The following is a 16,170-nucleotide window of genomic DNA, read 5'->3' as shown; positions in this document are numbered from 1 at the left end:
AGTGGAGAGTGTGATATGACTTTCTCACGTACTATGGTGCCTCACATTTGACCATGTCCCCTGGAGGGGGAGACCTGGTGGCACCCAGAGGAAGGACAGCAGGTAGCCAAGAAGAGACTTGATACCCTATGAGAATATACAGGGGGAGGTAATCCCCCTCAGGAACAGTCATAGGGGAGGGGAATAATGGGAAAATGGGGGGGGGGAGGAATGGGAGGATACACGGGATGGGATAACCATTGAGATGTAACAAGAATAAATTAATAAAAAAAAAAAGAATATAAAGAAATTAAGGTTGTTTCGGCCTAGTAGAAACTGAAGCAATTAAGTATCAACAGACCAGCACTATTAGAAAGATTCCAGATATAAGAAAAGGATCTAAGGTGGAGACTTAAACCTATATGAACGTAATTCACTGTATTGATACGAATTAGTTGAAGGTAAGAGGGTGAGGAAAGATAATGCCTGTCAAGAGGAAATGGTGGCGGCTATATTAATGCCAGGGAAAACGTGTTCAGAACAAAGAATGACCAGGCGCACAGAAGGTCGTTCTGTAATAAGATAAGAGCATGGTTCATGTAGGTGAATTAATAATCTAAATACTAATAAACCTCACAACATGTTTTCATAAGAACTCAAAAACTAAAAAGTAGCAGAAAAACAAAAGGCGGTTTTTAGGTACTAAATTCCACTTAAGTTATGATTTTACCAAACTAAATCACTCTCTTGAACATTTTCTATATGTTTCTAGATAAATGGCCCATTCACTGGACTCTCCTTCATTCCTGTGGATCGCATTACCTTCTCATGAGCTGCCAAACCAAAGCCAACGTGAGAGTGTGGTTCCCTTCATTGAGATCTTGTCCTGCGATGCCAACTAGGGAAAACTTGGCCTGATTCTTCCCCAGGTCCACAGCATAGTTACAGTTTTCAAGCTGTTAGTGAGGCAGAAAGAAAACAACTTATGCCATCATCTTGGTTATGCAAAATACCGGAAAAATAATAGAAACAAAGATACAAAACAAACAACATCAGACCTGCGTTGTCTCAAATATCAGCTGGTCTGTACTATTATGATCTACATTAGAAAGAACAATTACTTATAATCTACATTAGAAGACACTTATTATCATGAGCACTCTCAGGAGTATGTGCCCTACATAGCAAGCCATCCTCAGTTATCTGTCTGTGCTAGTGTTAAAATAGCTACATTTTTGGAGATAGATAGACAGGACAAATTTATATTCTCCATCCTATGTACACAGTGGGTAGACATGTAGAGCAGTCATTCACGTGGCCACTCGTAGATTATTAAAGATCACAGAGGGAAAGCAAGATAGCTCAGTGGGTAAAGGAACTTGTCACCAAGTCTGACAACCGAGTTCGATTCTTGGAACTATAGATAGGAGAGAGTGGCTTACTGCAAGTTGTCCTCTCACCTCCACATGCATGCTGTAGCACATGTGTACATGTGCATGCATGCTACACACATGTACACACACACACACACACACACACACATAGTAAATAAATAAATAAATATAAAAAGAGTCACAGAGATGAGATGTGGCGAGAAGTGGCTGTGTCAACCCTACTGTTAAAAAACACTGTTCCCACTGTGTTAACAGAAGACAAGCAGCACCAGTCCAGTTGTGAGCACAAAGGTCCAATTCTTTAGAAAATTAGAATAAAGATCTTGCTGGGGGTTGGGTGGGAGGTGGGGGGGTGGGGGTTGCTTTGCTTATTCTAATTAGCTTAATTGGAAATTTTTCTCAATAATGTGCAGAAATGTCCAACATGAATTACAAATATGGAATCGACTGCAGTGCTGGGTTCACTGGAAATAGTCACAGGGTCTCTGACTGCTGCACTGTTGTTTAATCCCTGCTAAAGCTTGGTCGCCTGGTTGAGTGTTCACAAAGAGTTTTTGCAAGCTGTTGCCACCACCTGCCTCATGACCCATCAGGGAAAATCAATTTTTACCTTTTTCATATTACCCCCCAGCTTGGGGTATGGAGGTTTGTTTACTCTGTTCCAGTCGACAGGGACTTTGATCTTTTCATAGAGCTGGAAGATGACCAGGGCATCCGACAAGTCACTGAACAAAACAAACACAGAATTCTCAGAGATCCGACATTTTGCCCAGGGACTTCACAGTCGGTGAGGCACGCAGTTCCCGCAACATTCCCAGTAACCCTGAAAGCCTGGTGGGAATAGCTCCATCTTTCAAGATGTAGAAACTGTGATTCCGAGAAATAGATTTACTCTCTCAGGTGACTATGTCTCTTCCGCGGACATCAATTGCCTTTAGGCGGGAAAGGGAAGATGGCTTTAGCAAGAGCGCATGAGACACTTAACACTCCGTTTGCCTGCTCCTGGGAGGATCATGAGTTTATGACACGTAGCAGGTTTGTCACTTTGCAGAGGTATACCTTTTTGTATTAAATACAGTGATAATTGATGCACTGGAGTGAGATTCTCAGCGGAGCAAGTCACTGTGGTACTCCCGCATCCCCGTCAAGGTACATACTTAGAAGACGACGCACACCACAGTGGTATGGTGTGTGGGATCCTATGCTCTCTCAGGGTCTCTGTGCTACATATTGTGGATGAATTCCCAATTCTTCTTACCTGTACAAATGATTGACTCGAGGGTTAACCCCCAGGGAGTTCATCCAGTTCCTGAACGTCCGCTCTTCCCTCGTCTCACCTAGGTTAGTGAAGATTGGTTAATACAAGCCCTAGAACAGGTCTTGTTTATGGTCTAAGTTTATCTACAGTGTATGAAAACACAGATGAAAAATACAGAATAAACAGACACGGCTAGAGAAGGGCTGGTAATCTGCTAAGTTTTCCCATTTGAGTTCTACAAGCATTTCTATGGCACCTCACATGATTTGGCGGCACCAAGTAGGGCCCATAGAGCCAGCTGGATGTAGGGAGGGAGGAGGCGGGTAAGTTCGCCGTTTTTAGATGAAACGAGAGAAAGAACAACACAGCCTAGATTTGGAAGTGTGGAGCTAATGCTTCACTTTCTGGGGTCGGTGGGGAGAGCATTTTTAGAAGACGGTAAAACATAAGAGCAGCAAGAGTGTAAACATGAACACAGAGGGAGCAATAGGCAAGCTCTCCATACTGAACACTGGACAGCGATCTGTGCAGTGTAGCCACACAGGTGAGACTGCCTAGAGGCCGCAGCCAGGCCTGGGAAGCTCCGCATGCATGGCTGCAGATTTACGCTGATATGTTATACCGTGCCAGCCGTTGCAGGTTCTTCTGCCTGATTGCTATAATAAATTCTTGAGCAAGGCAGAGACATAATGAACACTATGCCAGATGGGCCTGGCTGCGGTGTGCAGAATTACCGGAGGGTGATATGCATTTATATTAAACATGCAGAAGGGATCCTATTTGGTACTGGCATTTAGGGCACATTTAACTGCTTGATAAATAGAGAAACAGGTCCCTAAGATCCACTAAGATAATTGGGGTATGAGACAATATGAGTCCAGAAGAGCAGAAACGGGACGTGCACAATCTAGAAGACATTTCAAATGAAGAATTATTGGTATCTGTTTACATAACTGATTAAGTGTACAGGGCAGAAAGATATCTTAGAGAACCATTAGTTTTGGTGACAAAAAAAAAAAAAGACAAAATAAAACGGGATGATGAATTGAAATGAGATTTACCAAAGGGGAGCAGACGAGACAGGAAGTGGGGGAGGCCATGGGAAGGCCCGGGAAGCATTAGACTCTGCTGTATATGTGCTATATTGGGGAAGACCCAGACTGTGGTGTCAAAGGGACAGCCAGAAATGGGTGACTAGTTGGCTTGATGTACAGATTCAAGATCAGGAACACAAACCCACCGTGCCATGGCTTATCCAAAGCCTCAGGGCTGGATATGGACCAGCACTGTGCCGATAACCAGAGTAAAGCACTGTCAAAAAGGGCTTAGAAAAATAACCCGCACTTTCCCGAGTTAGTAGCGTTCGTTCAATATTAATTTTCACTTTATTTTATATTAATGTAGAGATTAGCTCATGCCTTTAAAAGGATCAGTAAATATCCTGGAATCGTTAACAGGTAGAAGCTGAGCTGACTGAAGTTATATGTCATTGTCCAATATTAGTGCTTTAATCTGTCAGGAATCTGCTCCAAAATACTCTCTTGCCCTTACGACCAGAAAAAGAAGTAAAACAGAAATAAAGCATGAGCAACCACATCCTAGTATAAGTTAACTACCCCTTCACAGGGTGAGTGGCAGCCATTTCCTGCCTTTAGGAATTAACACAGTCCATTAAGTATATAAATTAGGATTTGGGGAGATTAGGATTTATTTTATTCAATAACTAAATGGATTGTCTTCCCGAACACACTTAATTCTGATAAAACAGATGTGATGTAATTGCATTTGATTGTTGCTGCTTGGCTATAATTGACTTGATTAATTCCTTCTATTTGTGGTGTATTGGAGAATTGATGGCCTGCTTGTTCTTGTGATGGGTTTGTGTTTGCTTTGGGGCTGACTTTGAATTGTCATTGAACCAGAGCTGTGAGCATTTTTTTTTTCTCCCCCTGACCATCCTAAGCAGCTACATTAAGGTTACCTTCAAGCGCCCCCCAGTCAATGTCCTGGTTCTCTGGTTTGTGCAAGGCTGGGTACTTGTTAAAGAGGTTGGCAATGAAAGCCAGGTTCAACTTGGGGTTTCCTCGGACAACATCTGTGGCCGTGACAAACTGACGACAGCCCAGCCTCTCTGCCTGCTGCAGCATGCACTCTGCCCTCTGGATGTCATCCTTCTCCTGCAATGAAAAGGATGTCAAGTGGCTGGGCCAGGGATCCGTACGCATGTGGGCGTGCAGAACATGAGAAGAGGGTGGGGTCCCAACACTGGTAGGTACCTACCTGCAGCTCACTCTTACATATACCACACACACCCAGGTCACAAAGTCATAGGTTCCATAACCAAGACCCAGATCCGTTCAGACTAACAGCTGGTTGCCCTTTTCCAAAGAAATGCAGGAAAATCTGACATTTTATTATTTGCATTGATTAAATTATTTCAGTTGTTAAACTTCCTTTTGCTACTTTCTTTCTTTCTTTTTTCTTTTTTTTTCTCTTTTTCTTTCTTTCTTTTTTTTTCACAGACTTTAGGAGACTTTGCTATTAAAAGGTTTATTAAGTAATAATTTTTATTTATATTTTTAATTCATAGATGACATTTGCAGTCATAAGTCAAGAATATCTTATTCATACTATTACTTTTCCCATAATGGGCTGGAAAATATCATATTGCCATTGGTAAATATACCATATTAACTTGGTTATGGCAAATTTCACATTGAGGACTGCAGCACACGCTCAAATAAGTTAGGACAACTTCCGGGCATTCGTAATCAGACTCTTAAAACAAGCCAACTGTCTTAGGTGATGATCCAGCCTTCCTAAAGTCCACGGAATCACTAGCTTTCACAAAGCAAAGCCTTATTTTAGATTATTCCTGGAGTAGCAACATGTTCATCTTACGAACATTGTTTTTCGTTTGCTTTTGCTTCATTTTCCCTTCAGAGATGATTTCACTTCAATGTTAACTCATTGGATTTAATCCCAATGACGTTAAATGAGGCATGTTAGCTGACAAGGCAGTGCATGAAGATAAGTGTCATAAATGGTTGTAAAGCCGAAGGATGTGAGCTGCAAGTCCGTGGTGGAGAGCTAGCCTACGTGTGTGAAACCTAAGCTGCTCTCCCAACCGCCGTGACACACGAACAAATGAGAGCAAAAGAACAAAAACACCACCAAGTTTGACCGATCACCACCGGAGCACATGTCCTGGTCAGTTTTCTGTCAACTTGACACAAGCTAAAGTCATCTGAGAAAAGGAACCCCAGTGAGAAAATGCCTCTATCGATTGGCCTGTAGGCAAGGAGCATTTTCTCAATAGTGATTGGTGTGGGAGGGCCCCGCCCCCGCCCCCACCCCCGCCCACTAGGGAAAGGCCTGCCCCTAGGTAGGTGGTTCTGATGGCTGGCACGAGAAAGCAGACTGAGCAAGCCAGCAAGCAGCATTCCTCCACGCTTCCTGCTTCAGTTTCTGCCCTGACTTTCCTCTACAATGACTGTGACAGGAAGTGTAAGCCTAATACACTCCGTCCTCCCCAAGTTGCTTTTGCTCACAGCGTTTAATCACAGCAATAGGAAGCTAACTAATATAGCATATACGTCATATCCCATAACGCAATGGTTATTATGGCGTCAGTTGAAAATTTAAAAATACTAAAAAAAAAAGAGCTGTGTTTCAGTATTTAGACCCAGGTTGGTGCTGTTGAGCCTTTGAAATGATAGGCATGGAAAGAGCGCTTTGAGCGGCACACAACACTTCGTTAGTGCTCATTTCTTATACTGGTGTTTTGTGTGTAGATTCAGTTTTCCCATCATTATTATCAAAAATTGCTGACAGTGTTCAATAGTTTATCAAGCACTTAAGCAGAGCAGGGGACAAGGTGGCACAAAGGAAGAGTCAACACCAAGAAAGCACCGTGTTCTCTGAAGACAGCGGGCACAGCCTTACCCTCAATCCGGACATGTCAATCACAACGGCCGGGATCCCTTCTTCGTCTCCTTTGGGAGCCACCTGCTCCAGCAGGTGGTAATAAGCTTTGGAGTCCTGAGGAGCAGTTAAAAGAAAAATTACAATTTCAAAACAGTGGAGCTAATTACACACTTAACACAGCAATCACTTCCTAAAAACAAACATTGTGTTTCTTATTCTTGTCACTCAGGAATATAGCAATTAACTGAGCTAGAAACATTCATTCATGAGAAGGTTTACTTTGTCCAGTCTTATACTGTATTTGTTTTCTCTTCAAAAGAGTCCAACAGTTTAAAAAAACAAAAACAAAACAAAACAACAGGACCAACACACAACACAAAGACTTTGTTGTCCTGGGGGGGGAATGCATGAGCAACTTATTTACATAAATTAAATTGTATACAGGAAAACACGTCTATACCTTTACACTGCTGTAGAAGTCAGCCAGCTAAGGGTTAATTAAAAAAAAGAAAAAAGAGTGACAGAGAGAGGAAGCAGTTTAAAGCAGAGTTTAAAAATACATTCAAGTGGACAATCAGCAAAAGAAAAGATTTCAAAGACAGACAATTGAGACATTAGTAAGTAGTCTTGATTTTTTTTTTCCAAATTACAATTTATTTATGTATATGTGGAAGGAGCTCCTGCTTCTGGGGGTCAGAGGACAACTTTCGGGTGTTTGTTCTCTCCTCCCATGTGGCGCCTAGGGGGTTGTACCGAGGTTCTAGCCACTAGGCCATCTTGATGCATTTATTTGTTTGTTCGTCTGCTTATTGAGACAGGGTTCCATCATGCATCCTAGGCTGGCTAGCCTTGAACTTCCTGTTCTCCTCCTACAGCCTCCCAGGTGTTGGGACTACAGGCCACAGGTAGTCTTTTAGTAAAAGGAGAATTATCACTGTGGTAAGCTTATTTCATATTTCTCTAGAAACTAGAAAACACAGCAAGGCCGGGTTATAATGAACTGGAATGGGTCTGAATTCTGAGGTTTTGCTGGATTGTTTAATATGCTCACCGATGAACAGAGTTTTCACAGCCATGATCTTAAAAATACAAATTCATCCTCAGTCAGTGAAAGCATACAGAATTGCACTTCACTTGTTGAGATTGTTTAAAAAATCCCTTTGATTTAGTTTAAATACTGAAAACTCAGGAGTTGCACCTTTTTTTTAACCTGGACACACACTTCAGACACATATACTACATACACACAGGGCACAAGCACTGTGTAAGTGCCCCACTGACCTTTCCCAAAGTCTCAAGTAATGGTTAATCACCTTAAGAATGGAGCCGTTTGGTGAGAGTAAAACAGGCTCACTTATGACTCAGATCATAATTTTGGGTACATAGTTTTCCAACAATGTCAGGGCAGAACTACTGAACACAAACAGAAGTGTGGCCTGGCTCCTCTTAAGCCCTGTTTCGTCTGGTGGTGCTGGAAGGATGTTAATAACTAGTGCAAGTGTGCTTAGCTGAGCTCCCCAGGAATGGTGTGGGGGTGGGGTGGGGCGGTTCAGCTGCATGCTTTATTCTGATTGGACCTCTGCCTGAACACCGCCAGGTCAGTCCACATGGGACAGCACCCAGAGGCTGTTGTTAATTAACTACAGGCCTGGTGGACTCTTGGCAGGTCGTGTGACCTTTCCTTTGGCTCTTTCTCTTTGGAAGAAGTTTCCTTTTCCTTTGAGTGGAGTGGACACTGAAATCTTCTCTAACCTTGATGTCCCTGTGGGTCACCCTGTTGCTATGGGGACTGCTCTCTAGCGGTCCCTCGATGGCCCTTAGGCGCTTTTTACTCTGGTCCATCTGTCACCAGTTACACTTGTTTCCTCTCACCTTAATATAGAATTTTTCATAAATTCGAAGACCACATGCCTGCCTTCCTGGCCATTCTTTTATGGAGCTCTTGCTTCTTTGCTTTTTATTTGTGAAACCCTTACCTTAGAGCCTGCGGTAAGGATTCAGTGAGTCAATCATGCACTTATAAAAGCACTGAGGCCAGTATCTGGCAGGGAGCAAGCACTGTGCTTGCTTACTATTACTAGTAATTGGGAAGACATCTTTATTCAACATTTTAAAGGGACTCCTTCTAAATTGGCACAATTTACAAAGGCAGAGACATTATAATATTACATATACTTTCCTAAAATATTTATGTGCACGTCCATTCGTATATATCTGCATGATGTATACACATGCGTGTGCAGGTGCACTTGCCCATGCATACACAGAGGCCAAAAGAGGGCATTGGATCTCTTTAGCTGGAGTTCCAAAGGCTCATGGGATGCCGGGCAACTCTGCTCTGCACGATTGCACAGCTGTTAACCACTGGCAACCATCTCTCCAGCCCCTAGACATACTCTCTTTACCTCGAAAGCATCATCTCTCTCGTACCATCATGCTCTCTTGATGACCTCCTTTCTACTCCTTAACCTCAAGGCAAGACCCATCTCCCTCTGAAGCTGCACTAGGGCTCTGGGAAGATGTGTATGTGGCCTAGAACTAGAGTTGGACATTAACCGTTGGGGGATGGCGAGTGGCTCCAAACAGAACCACACTAAGCCTAAGTTGCTAAGACTCAAGGCCAAGCACCTGTCCTTTCCCCACTAGCCCCACAAATCCCCTCCATTGGGGTAGGCGTGTTCAATGGTGCTCTCCTACCTTGATGTCAGTGCTGAAGTTGCTGATTTTGTTGCAGCCTGCATTTTCCAAATGGTAGTTAGCCCACCTCAGCAGGAGTTCTTCAGGAGACAACTTCATCAAATCCTCTAGGCTCTCTCCTTCTCTCAGAAGAGCAACTAGAGCTACATAGGCACACACACAAAAAGACCCAAAATAAATACAAGGATGTTTGGGGGTATCTGGTTTCCCTGACATGGGGCCCTGTTGGAAAAGCAAAGAGCATCATTGTCCATATGAGCACAATGTCTTAAAGCCTTCCCATGAAGTAAACAACTCACTAATACTTCCTACGAGGGGTATATTATTGTAGGCTAACTTACTATTCCCATTTTTTAATCAGAAAAGACAGGGCATCAAGAAATCTCAAGCCTTGCCTAAGAACAGTAGTTACAAGATGAAGGTAACCATGGTGATGCGCTGGATGTACTCTGTTGGGTCTACTGGACCACACTTCATACCACAATGACACCTCTGCTTTTAGGAGATCGAATTTTGCAATCACAACCGTGTTCTCTTCTCTGTTCCCATTGGTGTTTTATAGTGCAAACGCTTACCTGTATAATTGGAGCTCAACAATGCAATCAACTTTCCTCTATGCTCCCCCAGATGAGTAAATCTTTTTTGCTTTGGTTGGGTTTAAATTTAGCAGATTCGATCTTGCAAATCAATATCCTTTCTCTTAGGCTTCAAGATTCCTATTTGCTATTTTTTTCGTTTTTGCTTTTAAAATATAATGCTCAGTGTCTTGGTTCTAAAGTAATATCTCAACATTTTCACTGCTTATTATAATTTGAACACATAGATTTTTACACAATATGGATAGCTGGGGCTCTTGAGATGGCTCAGCAGTTAAGAACCTGGCTGTTCTTCCAGAGGATCCGGGCTCAATTCCCAGCACCCTCCTGAGCTCTCACAACCATCTATAACTCCGCTCCCAGGGAACAGAACACCTTCTGATCTCCAAAGGTGCCAGGCGTACATGTGGTTCACATGCATTCAAAACACTGATATGCATAAAATAAATAAATACGATTAATTTAAGAACTTAAATCTGCATAACTGAAACGTATAATTTCACTACAGATTTCAGAGTGGTGGGATCTGTACTTGAACTTTCTGAAAGGCATCATGATCTGTGTGACACTTATCAAGGCACATGACTCTACTCAAATGGGCTATCGTTGCTTACATACATTGTTCAGAAATTTTCCTCTTCTTTTCTTTTTTCCACGGCACTGGGTGTTGAGCCTATGGCCTTGTGCAAATCGTCAGGGTCTCACTTAGTAGCCCAGGTTGGCCTTGAATTCACTCTAAAGTCTAGGCAGGAGCTGAGCTTGTGATCCTCCTGCCTCAGCCTCGCAACTGGCTGGGATTATAGGTCAGTGCCAGTGGGCCTGGCTTCAGTTCCGGATGTCCAAGCTCTACATGTGTTGTCGTTTTTTTGTTTTTGTTTTTGTTTTTGTTTTTTTTCCTAAAATCCACTGTATATATTTAAGGTACATCGTATGATATTTTCATGTACTGATGATACTAGACACAGTGATATGATTAATCAGGCAAGTTAATGCAAACAAACCATGTTTGTTCTCTTTTCTTTGTGTGGGAAAAGTATCTAAAAATCCACTTTTTGCCAAACTACAATATGACTGACTGTAGCCCCGAGTTTCTAGACTCGTTCACCCTGTATAAACGCAAACTACAGCTTCCTTGACCATCTGGATAAGCTGCTACGTAATCAGGTGCATTTGCCAAAGTATTTGAATGTGATTAGTCTCACAAGAATATGCATTACCACTCATCTTGTTTGCTGTGAAGGCAGGTTGAGCTACACAGTCTAAAGCGCTATTGCTAGCCTGTGGCCTCTGAAAGCCTTTGCACTGTTATTTTACAAGTCTGGTTTGCACGGATGGGGTCTGTTACTTAAACACCTCGGACTCAATACAAGCGAGTGGTTTTCTCAGCTAGAGAATGCCTAATGTCGCCCCGCCTCCAGCCACCAACACAGGCCATGTTAGAAAGCCACACCACTCACAGCGCCTGACTCTTTATCTTACCTTCATTTCTGCTGAGTTCAATGTCAGCAAACAGCCCGATCTTGATGACTTGCCACAAGAGTCCCAGGACCAGGTAAGGCTTCCCTTCCTTCAGGTCCTCGGCCCCTATATTAACCACGTGGCACCCAATGGCCGAGGCCGAGTTCAGAGCCAAGTTCAAGTTTTCCTAGGGGGCAAGAAAAAGTGTGGTTTGGTTCCTTCACATTGCCAGTGCCAAATGATTACTGATCAGCAGCAGCTGTGATGCTGTCCTTCTGGAAAGGTCGCAGACCCAGAGGCAAGGTCTTCACTAGGCTTGACACTGAGAAGAGGCAGTAAAATAATAATGAGGAAAAAACCTAATAACCGACACACTGAGCTTCTGCAGTGGCCTAGTCAACCACACCAGCACCCAGAGTGGAAGGCCCATTCAGGCATGAGATTAGTGAGTCCTACGTGCTCTGTTTTGCTCTCTGATGAAGACTATACACACAAAGCCTCCATTAGCTGGAGGAAGTCATTGTCCCATCACTGCCTATGGCGAAGAAGACAATTGATGTAAATCAGGGTCTTAAAAAAAAACTAGCCTCTTGTAGCAGATTTAATGTCATGGAAAGAAAACGATATGAATCAAATTCCCAGAAAAGGTTAATGGGTTTTTAACAGAAGGAGCTATCGAGTCTCTATGATAATTAGAAAATGTGCGTATATGTATGCACACAGGTACGCAGGTCCCAAGGTGCTAGACTAGCCATGCTCGTGCCTACCCAGACACAGCTGGGAGCCTTGGAGAACACAATCTCTATGCCCTATTTTTGGGCCCATGAAGGAAGAGGTCAGTGTCAGAGAAGTAGATAAGCCTTTTCGTATATATGATAAATTAAGAACAAAACAAACTCCACCAGTAAGTCCTTCCCAACCACTCCAAATAGTAAATACTTAAAAAAAAATAATTGCTGTTTCTACTATAGCCAAGAGCATGAGTAAATCTGACATTAAGCGCACATCCATATGTTCAATTATTGTCCCCAACTTGGCTGTACTTCTTTCATTTTAAAAGTACACAGAGTTGCTTATGTCCAAACAGAAAATAATGTATTATTCATGACTGAAGGTATTAGGCATGGTTCCTGAGCTAGAGAATTACAATAATGTTAAAATATTGAAACATAAGATAGAGACACGGCGTATTTCTTGCTAGCGACTGCTTCGGCTAATCAGCAAATGGAGGCATGGAAGCAGGTCACATTTATTCCATTCTTGGCTGTGTCAGCAAGGGCTGTGGAGGCCTCCAGAGCATTTCCCATTTTTCATCTTTTCCTTGCTTAGAACTACTTCTCTTTTCAGCTAATGCTATGTATTTGGCACCAATTCAAAGATAAAATGGTAAAAAAGAAACTTGCATTACAATTCCGGCCAATACAAATTTTATTCTTACATGGCTCAAACAAGCCCAGCTATTAACATACCCCAACTTCTTTCTTGATTGTGACACCAAAAACACTGGACAGAAAGAAATATGCCCTTCTGCCCACTGGCTCTAAGACACCATCAGCCAAAGCCTACATTTGGGGATGGAAGTCTAAGCGCTTGCAGAACGCTGACTCAGCAACCATGGCGCGCATTCGCACCGAGCCAGTGCCACACTTGGGTACCAGCGGGGAGACCAACCTGAATGGTGAAAGGTGTGAGCTTCTTTTTGTTGATTGTTCTCTCATCAATTGTATCTGGCACTGACAGGTTGACCATTTTACTGAAAGAGAAACAACACAATGAAAGGACGTAGCCCTCTGGGCAACAGAGTTCTGTGGTGCTGCATTTAAGTTCCAGCAGGACCAGAACCAAGCATGTCAGTAACACCCTCTTTACACACGGTGTGAACGAGTTGTGCCATCGTGGGTAGAAGTTCTGAGTCTCTTTGGGAAACCGGCAATGTTCACGAAGCTATCACATCACACCGAGATAAGGAATGGTGCTCCCACTTCGTTCACTCACTGTGGGAGTGGTTCCCTCCCACTGTGCCTTGGTTCCCTTAGAAAGAGGCTCTCAACCTTCCCAATGCTGCAGCCCTTTAATACAGTTCCGCGTTTTGTAGTGATATCCCCCCATACAATTATTTCATTGCTACTTCTTAAGTGTAATTTTCATACTGTTGTGAATTATAACATAAATATCTGATATATAGCATATCTGATAATGTGACCCCAAAGAGGTCACAACCCACAGGTTGAAAACCACTGCCTTCAAACATTATTAAATTCTTGGTGAGTAATTAAAGTAAATCCCCCATGATTTTTCTTAGCCTTGTAAGCTGTCCCTACTATGCAAGAGACTGTTGATATACTTCTGAGTTTATATAATGTCCACATTTCCACTTGACATCTGATCAATACCTATAACTAAACATATAATGGTGTGTCCTATTGCTCCGTACTCATTTGATCAATGCGCGATAAATTTCCCTCACTTAAGTATCCAATACAGTGATCAGACACCAAAACAAGCAATTGCTGTTTATAAGAAACTGATTTTATGCAAGTTATTCTTTTTTTTGTTTTGTTTTGTTTTTGTTTTTGTTTTTGTTTTTGTTTTGTTTGTTTGTTTGTTTTGGTTTTTCGAGACAGGATTTCTCTGTGTAGCCTTGGCTATCCTGGACTCACTTTGTAGACCAGGCTGGCCTCGAACTCACAGCATTCCACCTGCCTCTGCCTCCCAAGTGCTGGGTTTAAAGGCATGTACCAACACGCCCAGCCACCAAGTTATTCTTTATTTAACCTTCAACAGGGCATAAAATAAATTCCTTTCAGTAACCTCCATTTTATTTAAAGAAAGAAAAATGAAAAACAAATCTCCAAAAAAAAAGAAAAACAGACTTGATAGTTCAGGCCCATGATCTCGGCTACTCGGGAGACTGAAGCAGGAGGATGCCACGGCCTGCCTGGCTACAGGGTGGGCTCAAGGCCAGCCCGGCCACCTGACTGCGACCCTGTCAACACTGTAACCGAGGAAAAGGGGGGATGGAAACGTGGCTCAGTGGCTCCTGCTCAGCATGAGGAAGGCCCTGAGTTTGGGGCAAAAACATCCAGAAGGAACAAAACCAAAAAATTGTAAACAATATTACTTATGGGTATGTGTGTGAATATGCACGTGTCACTGTGGGGGGTGTGTGTGTGTGTGTGTGTGTGTGTGTGTGTGTGTGTGAGAGAGAGAGAGAGAGAGAGAGAGAGAGAGAGAGAGAGAGAGAGAGAGAGAGAGAGAGAGAGAGAACAACTTGCAAGAGTTAGTTCTTTCCTCCTAGGGGATAAACTCAGGTCATCAGGCTTGATGGAAGATGCCTGAACCCCACTGACCAGCCTCACGGTCCCCACAAAAACAAATTGTAAAATGTGTGACTATTTCCTTTTAGTGAAAAAAACAAACAAACAAATTTTAATCCCTTATCTTTTATAGTTAGTTTTAAGCATGTATTTTCATAGCTTTGCTGTATGTGCACATGCTTATGTGTCTAAATGTGCACATTCGTGTATATTTAAAACAAACTCTCACTATTCTGTCTCCTTTTTCTAGTCTACCCAGCATCAGGGTAGGCCACCCTCAGATGAAGCAGATTGGAACATACTCCCCCAAAAGAGCTGCTCTGGCCCTGCATCGCTGTGTCTCAGTTTATGTATGAGCTCATCTTTGTACTTTCCATCTCTTCTCTCCATTCAAACAATGCTAGTTTTATGGATGTCACTGCAATTAGCTTCTGAAGTTACAATACTCCCCTGTACCCTATCAAGTAGAGTCCATAAAGGTACCCTACACACATGTGAGCATCAAAAAAAGTGATCCACAGTAAACGCACTCAGGTGCTAATATTTCAAAGGGGGGCGCGGGGATTCTTTGAAAATCAAGAAGAAAGTTTCATTTACCAAAGAACTATGCCGTCCCCCACAGCATTGAAGAGATCATCGGTGTTGGGGTTCATAGGGATGACATGTCGGCAGTCAGGGTCATTCTCCAGGGCTTTGTTTATCCAGTTGACGAAGGCATACTTTTCTTCCTCTACAAGTATAGAATTGAAGTGACTTACATGCAATATGAAAACCCGATAAAGAAATCCACATGGGGCTCACGTTCTCATGCCCAAGAGAGACACTACAAGGCCACCCAGGTCATCATCCCATCATCTTGTATTTACTAGTTACAAAAATCAGAGGTTCCCCTTAAGAAGCAGGCACTGAATCTAGTCACGAAGATACAATTAAAGATTTAGACAAAATTTAAAAATGCACATGTTATATTTGGATAATGATAAATAAAAAATATTTGCGCAGGTATAATTTAAATATAAATGTGGCTTGATATTTACAGGATAAACCTCAAGGTCCTGCTGTGTAGCCCGATCACTTAAGTGTTGTGTGCCATGGATGGTCACCGCGGTATCACTGGGCTTTTTTACGGTTCTAACTAAACAGCAAGGGAATGGAATCGCCTGTGATAGAATTCTTCCTTCCTACAAGCAAAACTGTGACAAGTTGATCTTAGAGTCTTAGTGAAATCTGAGGCTCTGCCTTCTCCCTAGCACCGTGTTTTGCAAATTGTATGTCACTGAAAACAAGTATCTCTCAGAGGATTTCTGAGTTGTCGAAGCTTGGTAAAGACTGCAAAGGGAATCACTGGTATGCAGATTTATGATACACTTTGACTTAGTAAAGGCTTGAAAATTTCCTAGATTAAACCAAACGAACGAACGAATGAACAAACCAGGTTGGATAAGACTGGATACTTTCAGAACTCTGCAAGCTACAACCGGCCTGAGAAGACAGGCCTCCTGGCGCAAATTTTATGGGAGGAAGCAACCACTTTTAAAAACTTG

General features: G+C 42.6%; 1 protein-coding gene across 3 annotated transcripts in view; it reads right to left on the bottom strand.

Annotated features, from left to right (window-relative positions):
- The window catches only part of Lcp1 (lymphocyte cytosolic protein 1), a 95,315-nt gene that overhangs the window by 14,486 nt on the left and 64,659 nt on the right, over window positions 1-16,170 (bottom strand). For all 3 annotated transcript variants that reach the window (XM_051160837.1, XM_051160836.1, XM_051160835.1), the window contains 9 exons: window positions 15,224-15,356; window positions 12,981-13,062; window positions 11,331-11,496; window positions 9,256-9,398; window positions 6,577-6,672; window positions 4,613-4,808; window positions 2,632-2,710; window positions 1,984-2,098; window positions 802-935 (listed from right to left, as the gene is read on the bottom strand). In XM_051160837.1, coding sequence (XP_051016794.1) covers window positions 802-935; window positions 1,984-2,098; window positions 2,632-2,710; window positions 4,613-4,808; window positions 6,577-6,672; window positions 9,256-9,398; window positions 11,331-11,496; window positions 12,981-13,062; window positions 15,224-15,356 — 1,144 coding nt within the window. The remainder of the gene's footprint in view (window positions 1-801; window positions 936-1,983; window positions 2,099-2,631; window positions 2,711-4,612; window positions 4,809-6,576; window positions 6,673-9,255; window positions 9,399-11,330; window positions 11,497-12,980; window positions 13,063-15,223; window positions 15,357-16,170) is intronic.

The sequence above is a fragment of the Acomys russatus genome, chromosome 18 (assembly GCF_903995435.1).
Source record: "Acomys russatus chromosome 18, mAcoRus1.1, whole genome shotgun sequence".
NCBI lineage: Eukaryota > Metazoa > Chordata > Mammalia > Rodentia > Muridae > Acomys > Acomys russatus.
Note: the sequence above shows the minus strand (reverse complement) of the source record. Positions and strands in the feature narration are given on the sequence as shown.